Source organism: Sturnira hondurensis, unplaced genomic scaffold, assembly GCF_014824575.4.
Source record: "Sturnira hondurensis isolate 20B ecotype Veracruz unplaced genomic scaffold, ASM1482457v3 Scaffold0008671, whole genome shotgun sequence".
NCBI lineage: Eukaryota > Metazoa > Chordata > Mammalia > Chiroptera > Phyllostomidae > Sturnira > Sturnira hondurensis.
The window spans coordinates 23,065-34,405 of NW_028081302.1; the positions used below are offsets into that span (position 1 = coordinate 23,065).

Below are 11,341 nucleotides of genomic sequence, written 5' to 3' on the forward strand. Positions count from 1 at the left end.
AATTCCCACACTCATCTGTGCCTCACTAGTTTTGTTGTAGACTATTATAGTTTGCCTGTTCAGATTTTTGTCCTTTAAGGTAAATGAGGTAAGGAGTAGCTTGGAAGGGGTCTTGTTAAACTCCTCTTTCTCTCAAACCAGCTCATGGAACTTTCTCTGCAAAAATTAAAGACCGATCTGATGTTCTGTGGTCTTGCTGCCTTAAAGCCTATCACAAACTACATGAAGTATGATACACAGATGTCTTTGTAAACTACTTTCTTCTGATGTGAAGAAACTTCACATCACAAGAAACTTCACAAGAAACTACTTCCTTCTTGTGAAGGTGGGACAACTCTTTCACAGTATGTATACCATGTGAGCAAAGGAGCAGAGTTGCAAAATTTGCTCCACCAATAATAACTTTTATAGATGGAATATTGGTTCATCACTTTGTTTCACTTTAAAATCTAATTGATCAGTTCATAGCAGCACAATTTACAATAGCCAAGTGCTGGAAGCAACCTAAGTGCCCATCAGGAAATGAGTGGATCAAAAGACTATGGTACATTTACACCATGGAGTACTCTGCAGCAGAAAGAAGGAGCTCCTACCCTTTGCAACAGCATGGATAAATCTAGAGAGCATGATTCTAAGTGAAATAGGCCAGGCGGTGAAAGACAAATACCATACGCTCCCACCTATAAGTGGAACCTCATCAAGAAAACAAACAAGTGAGCAAAATAGAACCAGACATATGAAAATAAAGAACTGACAGCAACCAGAGGGGAGCGGGGAGGGGCATAATGGACAGAAAAGTGTTCAGTAACAACTATAAAGGACACATGGGCAAAACCAAGTGGGGGCGGAATCAGGGGAGGGAGATGGGGATGGCTGGGGTGGAAGGGGAGTGATGGGGGAGAGGCAGATAACTGTACTTGAACAACAATAAAATAAAAAAATAAATAAATAAAAAACCAATCGATTAAAAAGGCTGATGGATCCTTTGACATGGACTCAAAGTCACTTCCAGCATTCTCAAACTGTTACCTCTTTATGAGGCAGAGAAAACCATCCAGAGACAGAAAATCCTTAAGGCTTTTCTGCTAACCTGACTCAGGTCTTCTACACTAGGGTAAACACAGGGAGGACACTACCTTATTACACTGGAGAGCCAGAGGACTCAAGGTACTATATGCTGGCAAACATTCCAGCAGCATCAATGATGAGCAAACCATCTAAGGATTTTCTTCAGTGTCTCACACACTACCCAAGAAATGAGCTGTTTTTCCTGTTAGGATAGCTGCAGATCTTTTAATGATATCTGAGCAAATCAGCATCACCTACAAGCAGGGACATGCTATAGATGACAAGAGAATAAAGTCCTAAGAGGAATACTAAGAAGGCGTGCCTCAGCAACACACAAAAGCCTGTCGTCAGGCTCCAGAATCTGGGCTGCCTTGCCAAGCCTGTACATTAAGCTAAACCTTGCGGTTACTGACAGTGCCTGAAAGTATTGGCTAAGGCTCAAAAAGGCCTTGTGAGGCCTAAGTAGGTTTTACAGCCATTCTTTCCCAAGTACAATATGGAATGGAGCTGTTATCACTGATGGAAGCCTACCCACAGTAGTGGGGCTGAGAACTCCAGGTCATAATTTTTCTACTGAACTGGAGGCTTGCTTGTTACATGCTGTTTCTTTCAGTCTTGTTTAAAGTCCCTAGCTTTAACATAGTCTCCTTGTATTCAAGGCATTCAAAACTATTAGGAATCACTGAAAGAAGCTTCACATGGATTAATCATTTGCTTTTCAAGGATGTTACAGTAATAGAAAGAACATAAAATGATGATAGTACAGTGGGGGCCGAGGTGAAGCTTTATGAAGCAGAAGGTACAGGTTGTGGTCCAAATTTTCCACTACATTAAATTTACCACTACATTAGAGCTGAGATCTGACAATACCCCTGAAGGCTCTGGCATACTTGTTCCAAGCTCTTCACGTTCTCTCCCCCTGTGAGAGCTATTCCTTCCACTAAGCTTACTCACTGTCGGGTCTGTACCTCCAACCACACAGGAACTGCTTTTACTCAAAGACCTGCTACCTCAAACTCAACAATTCCAAAACTAAACTTAATGCTTCTACTTTCTCCAAACCAGTCCCCTTCTCAGCCTCTCCAACTCAGGCTCAAAAGTATGAGAATTACTTTCTACTTCATTTTCTTTGTTAAAGTCCTATTGATTTTTTCCCTCTATCTTCGTCTTTTATTTCTACTCCCAATCCAGCACCCAACCCCTAAATTACTAGACACCTCCTAGCTGCTGCTCCTAAAAGAGCTTCCAGATTAATGGTCCTTGAATACCTCTTCCTCTCGGACACTTTCTTGTTCACAAAGAACTTCTATTGGCTCCAAAATTCCCATATTAAATTTTAATTCCTCTGCCTGGCTTTCAAACTAATCCGTAATTTTTCCCACCCTATCCTTTCAACTTCTCTCGAACCATTTTCCCAGAACACACCCTTTGATCTGGTTAAACTTGTTCTACTGGACCCACATGTCGCCTTAGAGTCAATCTCTACCCTTGACATTGTACCTAACATTTGAAATTGACTTTGTCTACTGACATAAATGTTAACCTCAGGAAGGTTTTCCTCTGAAATACTCACTCCACTACTTGTTTTTTAAAACAATTTCTGGCAGATATTGCTGTGTAGTTTAAAAGCTAAAAATGTCAGATATTTGCTTTCCCAGCCTCCCTTGCAGCAAGAATGGGATCTTGTGCTAGACTCCACCTAACAAAGGCATCCACATCAGATTTTGAATAGGAGAGCTGGGGAATGGAGCCAGGAATGTCACAATTACCCCCAGATGGAAGTAGCTACACCAGGATCAAGCTCCCAGGGAACAAAGCAAGCAGAGCCGGTTCGTTGCACCAGTGGCAGTGGCCCGTGGTACAAGCTGCAGTCCAATACTTGGCAGTGGAAATGCTGCTCAGGAACATGATTTGGGATATTAAACCAGACATTGGGATATATAGCCAAGAGCTCCAGTAATTCTGCACTACCTAATATGCACATTTTCTAAAGGACAATTTTACTGATGTGCAATATGCATATGGAAAAATGCACAGCATAACATATGGAAGGGAAAAGTATACATAATATTAAATATACAGCTCAAGGATTTTTCACAAACTGAACCCACTTGTGACAAGAAACAGAACATTCCAAGTACTCCCGAAGCATCCTGGGCTCCCTCTTCCCAATTACCATTTCCCTCCCAAGGGTATCCATTATCTTGACTTCTAACAGTATAGGTAAATTTTGCCTCATTTTCCACTTGATATAAATGGAATCACTTACTATGCTCTCTTTTTGCATTCATTATTATGTTTATGAGATTCACCTCGATTGTTTTATTAACTACAGTTTGTCTGTTCTCACTCTGTATGTATAACTTTCTGTCACTGGATGACTACTCCACTACTCATCTATGCTACTGTTGATGGGCATTTGGACAGTTTCCAGTTTGGTCCTATTTCAAAGGGACACGTCAGTGAACCCATATGTATGTGTTTGTTGGGTATATATCTAGGAATGAAATTGTGGGGTCAAAGCATATGCATGTGCCCCAGTATCTTTTTAATAAATTCCGTATCTGCTTAAAAAGCAATCAGATTTTATTTCTCTTGCCTACAATGAAGAACCTGGACGGATATACTATCTATTTTTCAGCCATTTTCTACACAAAGATTTCCTTGATTATAAAAACCCTGGAGGGGCAGTCATAGTGCATATCCCAACATTTCAATATATCTCATACTATCCTGAATTATTCAGTTATTTTATGCCTGCAAGCCCTGTGTTCCCTATTGTCATAAGCTCCAAAACAGTTTTCAACTGTCACTCTCCAACAGATTAACATATGGAACAGATGAGCCATGGTAAATTATACCATGCAGCAAGTAATTCGTTACCTAATAAAAAAATACCAAAGTCTGTGAATGAATGATATGCATGGATTTGAGATTCCCTTTTGATGCTGTCTCTGCATCTTGTTTGAATTCCAATATGCCCTGTTAAACAGATGATCTTATCCACGCCACAGCCCCTAGGAGTTTGTCTTTTATATGAATGTCATCCATCATGGGTGTTGTGGTGGGGAAAATTATGCCTATTACCTCTGCTCTATCTCCTATCATTACTAGTAGTGCTGAATACATATTAGATTCTCAATAAATACTGATTGATTATATAGAGGTAAAAATACCCTGCAATAAAAACCTGAGATATAGCTTTATCTAATTACAGGAAGGCCAATCTTTTAGCTCTTCCAAATCATGAACCCAACCTATCAGTCTTCTGAATACTCCTTCAACCCCCATGTTTTCTGAACAAATTCTGACATGGATTCCAATCTAGGAATAACGCTTTTCTCATAAGGTAAGTTTATAGTTGAAACATTTACACTTTGGTAAAAAATCTCCAGCAAGCCATTTCTGTCCTTATTTCTGTGTTTAATTTTAGAACCACCAAGCCATTTTTGTTTAAAGTCTTTATGCCATTAAAAAACCACAGCTGAACATATCCTGCAGTATGTAATTATAGAGCTGAGAGTTTATTTTCCAAACAAAAGATAAAGGCAATCCCCAAAATCAACTTTCTCAAATTCAAATATCCTCTCAATTTTGTTTCCAAAGAGATCATTTCTAGGTTCTTTTAGAACTCAGAACTTATTTCCTGAAGCATAAGATACTACAAAAAATGCCTAGGTTTTTACAAGTCTGTTTGACCCAATGTAGCTGAAAAACACACATTTGTAAATAAGGTGGGGTGGGTGGGAACATAACACTGATGGTAAAGCAAAACAAATAAGAAACAATGATTTAAGTGGTAATATTATGAGGTGATTAAGAGCCCATCCCTGGAGTTGAAGAGCTAGAATTCAAATTAGGCCATCCAATTTACTGGCTGAGAGACTCTGGGCAAGTTAACCTTGTGAAGAATTATAGTGTGTGTATTTCTCTAATAAGTTCTTCAAAAGCATGTAAACCCTTCAGAGCTAAGAGAACTTTGCCAAGCAAACTAGAGGTTCTAGCTCACAAGTTTCCCTTCTAGTAAACACAGCACCTAAAGGGATCCTTCCCAACTTTAGGTGTATGCTTATTCCATCATATTAATTTATGAATTCTTGTCCTCATAGTTATCAATTCAGAACGATGTTGAGCAAAGTGTCTTAGAAAAAACAGTACATAGGCATATACTACCTATTTACTCTCTTTTCCATTCATAGGTTTGTTAAGTCAGATCAACAGTTCCTCATTTACATATAATTCCTCACAATTCCTAATAATAGGTACAATCATCACATTCAGTTGCTGATACTCTTGATTTCTGGTAAATCTCTTCAAAAAGAAAATAATGATTGCAAGCTACAAAATAATTTAATTTCTTAAGGTCAGGGAGTAGGTAAGGAAGTAAGATTCAACACTATTCAAATAATGGTTTGTTGCTGAGTGGTACTTGGCAGACTTTCAGAACACTCTTACAACACATAGCAGGATACCAGCAAGTACATACAAAGTGTGCTTTTGGATTGGAGATCTCTCATCACTGTAATATGAAATCCTGATCAGCATGCTTTTGTCACTACATGTGGAAGTGCAGCCTTCCTGCACCAATAGATCACTTAAGTTAGGCGCAGTACTGTGAAATAATCCTTGATCACAAATTCCACTCAAGGTATAAAGGAAGCAAGCTGCAGTCATGGGAAATGTTTGAATATTTATAATCCTATCAGATGCGATAACCAATGACTAATGGACAAATAATAAGCCTGTTCTTTCAAGTAGCTCTATTACGGCTATAATAATTTCAGCAGAAGCCTGAACTCAAAGTTATCTGTTTAACCAAATGTGGTACAGCTACAGAAAAATCTCAATGCTTTCATTCCTTTTAAATCACCTCCAAAAGGAGAGAGGCTGGTTCTTTGTGAAAACCAAAGACTTCCTTGTTCTTCATGTTAACTTTCAATATTATGTAGGAATATCTGAAGGGTTACAGGTAAGATACTAGCATTATTATATTAGTTTATACTTCAGTAAATTGGTTTTAATTATCTACACTACTTAGCACTGATTTTGAAGTTCTTAATCTGAAGACACACAAAAAAACTTCTTGCAAAACACAATTTAAGATTCAAAAAGAGTAAGGAGACCAAGCAGGTGTAGTTCACCATCATATACCCAGTGCCCACCAATGAATACCCTTAACAAAAATTTACACAGGGTTAAATATGTGCCCTGTGCTAGGTAGGCATGCGGAAGTAAAAGTACATAAGATAGTCTCCACTCTCAGGAACCAATACCATAGGGGAGACTTGACTGGTATTGTTAGGGAAAAAAAAAGAGTAGAAAGGCTAGTGTAATTACCTGAGAATGTAGGAAGGTCAAGATTTACCCTTATTCCTCCAGATGCTTACCTGGCTGGCCTCCTTCCAACAGAAATGTCACACAAAAATGGAAGGCCTTCTGATCCTATCACCCACTCCAAGCATCTGCTCATTCCTCTTCCACATTACCTGCTGCATTTCTTCGCAGCGCCTATCACTATCTGAAATTCTATTATTTATCTGCTGGGGCTGTCTTCTACCGCTAAAATGTAAGCTCCCTGAGATCAAGGCCCTCATTTGTTGTTCCCTTTGTTCTATCTATCCCTTTCACCTAGTATGTCAGCTGGTACACAATAGGCATTTAAATAACCATTTGTGGGAAGGATGGGCTCCAACCAGTGAACCACACACACTCAGGATATTTCTACGAGGTTTTTCCCTCCCAGAAAAGCCTTAATCCCATAAAAACCAGACGTCACTAGTTGTAAGAATCAATAATGTACAGAATTCTGTAATAACCATTATAGAATTCTGAAATCTCTGATGTCACAGAGAAGGAACACAGTTAGGCAATGATGCTAGGAAGGGACATTCACTTAGCACTCCATAATGCCTCTATATAGCTCTTCTCCAAAAAGTTCTCTAGTCAGATACAGCTGAAATAAATATCAGCAAAATTTAATTTCTCTGAAAAAGACCAATACATAGATTCAGAGAATTATTTTCTATACTTACTCAAAAGCAGCTATTTGTAAAAAGTAAACTTACTGGTGCAGCTGGGGTAGAGTTATAAAATCACAAAGTAGCATAGCTCGAATGGTAATACTAATGGGACTATAAATTTGGAAGAGATCATCCTTCAAGGGTACCCTCTGTAGTACTCAGGAACAGCATGAGATCCGTAACAGGTGCTTTACAAATGTTTATTGAGTTTTCAAAAACCCATTCTTGGTGGCCATTCTTATACTTAAAAGCAACATGCCAAATGCAACAAGCAACTGAAGACCTGCTAAATTTTCAAGAGGCAAATCCACATGGAAGGAGTTACTGCACACTGAACCAACAGCTGTCAGAAAAGGCAGCTGTATAGAAGAAACGGTTTCTATTTCATCCTGGTACCTTTGAAAAAATCTGATCTGGGTACATTATTATCTTCCACTCCTCCAAATCCTGTTGTGATCTTGGAAGTGGAGGGAATCAATCTTGGAAATCTTCCAAAAGGATGATTCTAGTTAGTCCCAATCAATAAATGGCAAACTAGCAGATGAGCTGATGGGTTCTTTTATGTTTCTTTTTGCCTGTTTATTTTCTGCCAGAGCAAGCATGGCTTTTGTAAAAACAAAACAAAACAGCTTTCATCAAAAACAACACAATTAATGACATGAAAACCAACAAGTAGGACAACAATTTTTTTTTTACTTTCTCTAAACAATAACAGTGCTGTGTCTGTGCAGATTCAATTAGCAGTGAATTAATTACTGGTTAACAGATGCCTTGGTCAGATGTGTTCTAGTCACTGATAAGGTGCTTTTCTGGTAAACAATCCTCTCTTAGGATTGCTTGCCCCTCAGTAGCACAAAAGCTTCAAATTGTACTTGAGCAAAGCCTTCACAGCCCCCTTTCAGAAGGGCTACAGAAGAGTTTCCTGCACTGTGTGGACAGCTGGACTAGATCAGGGATTCACAAACATTTGTGTCAAGACCCGCTTTACTCTCTCAACCACAAGAACCTCAAAGAGCTTTAGTTTATGGGAGTTGTTATCTATTGGTATTTGCTGTAGAAGTTAAAACTGAGAAGTGAATAAAACACATCAGAACTACCAAGGTGATATCGTTACTCATTATGTAGCTTCTGGAAAACTCCATTGTACACTGGTGAGAGAATTAGAATGAAAAAGACAAATAACTTCTCATTATTTTTCTGGAAATAGTTTTGATCTGACAGACTCACTCAGCAAAGATCCTTGAGAATCACTAGATTAGACCATCAAGAATCCTTCTAACGCTATGGCTCTGTAGGACGATTTCTCAGCTTTGGCACTTTTGACATTCTGAGATAAGATACTTCTTTGTTTGTCGGGGGTAGGGGGGCTGTCCTGTGCATTGTAGGATACAGAAGCATCTACACATTAGATATTAAAAGCAATCCTAGTTGTGACAACCAAAAATATCTCCAGATACTGCCAAATATCCCCTAATTGAAAATCTACTGTTCTAGGGGGTTGATTTTATTCTACTGAAATGTGACTTATAAGATGTGTACCTCTCACTGTCTTCTCAGGCCCCTAATATATCTATTTCCTCTCCATTCCCATCTGGTCTGTTCCTCCTATTTTTTTAAATTAAGTCACAAATAGCAAGAGCTACTGGGTAGCAAAAACAGGATGGATCAGGTCAAGAAAAGACACTCTAGTCAAAGTTCACCTTTCAGGCATTAAACTGGCTGCTTATGGAGGGGATGTCACAGCACAATCAGCCAACATTTCACCCAGCCATCCTGAGGACATGGTAGCAACCCAATCCTTAGGAAGTTACCTACCCTCCTCCTCTGAAAATCAGGTAATAGGCCAGCTGTATAATAGGGAAGAAGAAAGCAAACTTCTGAAGGCAAAGAGGCATAAAAGACTCAGATGCGTTCCCCAAACCTCTCTTCTGGGAGGTCCTCCCAACTGAAACATCCAGGGATTTTTTTGGCTGGGAGAAGTAGCAAAACTGGTAGAAAACTGACATCTTCAACACCTCTAAGTCACATACTCACTCCCCACTGAAGTTCCCACCCCTTTACTCTCCAGGGTTTTCTTGCTTGGAAATGGCCCAGGCACTCTACGTCCCTTCCCCTTCAAAATTCCAACTACGTAACTCAAGTCCAGCATCCTCATGTCTATACTCACCCTTCCTCCACAGCCTCCAATTCCCACCCACAAGAGCCCCTAGCCCTTTCACTGCCCCTTAAAGTCTACTACCATACCTGCTCCCTTCCAAGTTCTTCACGCAGGCAGTCTTTTCCTTCCCCATTTTTTTTCTCTTGCCTCATACCTTCCCACCTTCTTTAAAACTCTTCCCTGGTCCTAGGAAACCAGGACTTTCCTAACTGTCCCTGCCACCCCAGAATCACCACGTATCGCCCTCCTAAACTCACTCCTCAGTATCTTCCCCAAATGACTCTTCCTACCCGGATCCACTCCACTCTTCGCTCTTCCCTACTTACGCCCTAGGCGTCCAGCCCACTACCCCCCCTTACTTGCCCCTTCTTACTCTCGCTGGCCCTTCTTCCCCCGCCATCCCTCGGTCAGGTTTTCTCTAGATCATTGCTTGCCACATGGGGCAAGCGCCGCCACCCAGTGTCAGCTGTTCAGCCTTTCAACCCCTTCCCCTTGGGATCAGTCCTGTGGGTTGTGGCCTTTGAACTGGGCGCCCCGGGCCCAGGCGGAGGGACTAAGCAGGAGGGCCCGACAACTCACCCAGGACGAGGCAGAGCAGAACCAGCCCCGAGCCGGGTACCGGGGAAAGGCGGAAGCACACCATGACTCCGCAGAGCAGGCGGCCACAACAGAAGCAACACCACGGAAAAGGATCCGGGGAAACGGAGGAAGACAATCGCTGACCACCGACCACAGCGCTACAAAAGCCGAGACTGAGAGCTCAGCGCGGATCATAAGACTAGGGGCGGGGCTCTTTCTTGTCTTCAGCCAATCTCCGTGCTTGAACGCGGCAAGAGGGGTAGTGATGTAGGGCGAGTAGGCGGGGCGACCACGCCCTGGCTTTTTGGTTCACGATCGTCCTTACTTTATTAACAGATATGCGCGGACGGCCTTATCTGAGTTGAAAGAGAGAGGATGAACTTTTGAGGGACGTATATGGTAGGGATTATTTCAGTTCAGACTCCTTGAGGAAGAAGAGAATAATTTTATTGGAGCAGAAACTGTTGCTAGGCATCACTACGTACTACATACAAGAATCATACATGATGATTCTCCAAACATTGTTGTTGCCTATGCAGTTCATACCATTAAATGGAGAAGGGAGGTAGGGGGTAGTGTGGAGTCACTAACCGCTAGAGCAGGACGTGGTCTTGAAGTTCACTAAGTTACAACACTGTTTTTCACAAGGGGAAATTGAACTCGGAAAGAGGAAGAGTCTTTTTTAAATACGGAAAGAAAAAAATGAAATAGAAATAAAATAGAAAGGGGGGGTGAAGATCATCCATATTCCTACTACTCAGACACACTATCCATCCATCATCCTTCCAATTGTTTTCCCTATGCATATATACATGTAAATATCCTTTAATGAACTAATACTAAACATACTATTTGGTATACTTGGCAGTTGAACAGATGAAACCTCAATTATATAACAAATGAAAGCATTCAAAAACTATAAAAAATGTTTAAGTAAAGCACTACTTCTCAAATGTTAGTTTCCAAAAGAATCATCTGGCAATTTTTAATAACACACAGATTCCCCAGAGTTTCTGAAACAGTAGATCCTTTTTGTTTTATTTTGTTTTGTTTTTTGTTTTTGCTTTACGAAAAGCTGTTCCTCAATCCTGGCTGCATGTTGAAATTACTTGTGAGGCTTTAAAACTAGAGATGCCCCCTTGGCTTCACCTCTTGAGATTTAGATTCAGTTGGTATAGCGCACTGCATTTTTCTCAAAACTCCAGCTTTACAATTGTAGGATTCTTTAAGAGTGAATGTCCTTTTATTTAACATATACAGAAGCAAAGTGTCTCAATGAGTCAAATATCCAGTTTAATGAATTGTTGCCCATAACCTCTTGCAAATGTCATCAAATAAAAAAATGGAACACAGTGAGATAGAGCAGCTTTTTCTGCTCTAATGAAAATCCCCCCCCTCACAACTGTTACTGCTGGTGAAACAAATGCTGGTTCTCATGAACATGAGACACAACAATGTTTGGGAAGTGGTTGGTAAATGGTGAGTATTTTGCCAGAAAAAGATAGGCTAACAATAC

The 11,341-nt window shown here is 40.3% G+C and overlaps 1 protein-coding gene across 1 annotated transcript in view; it reads right to left on the minus strand.

Moving 5' to 3' along the window:
- Positions 1-10,016, minus strand: part of LAMP2 (lysosome associated membrane protein 2) — a 30,723-nt gene extending 20,707 nt beyond the window's left edge. Inside the window, exon 1 of the mRNA XM_037055534.1 lies at positions 9,826-10,016. Within this exon, the coding sequence (XP_036911429.1) occupies positions 9,826-9,889 (64 nt within the window). The 5' untranslated portion in view covers positions 9,890-10,016. The remainder of the gene's footprint in view (positions 1-9,825) is intronic.
- Positions 10,017-11,341: the final 1,325 nt, after the last annotated feature.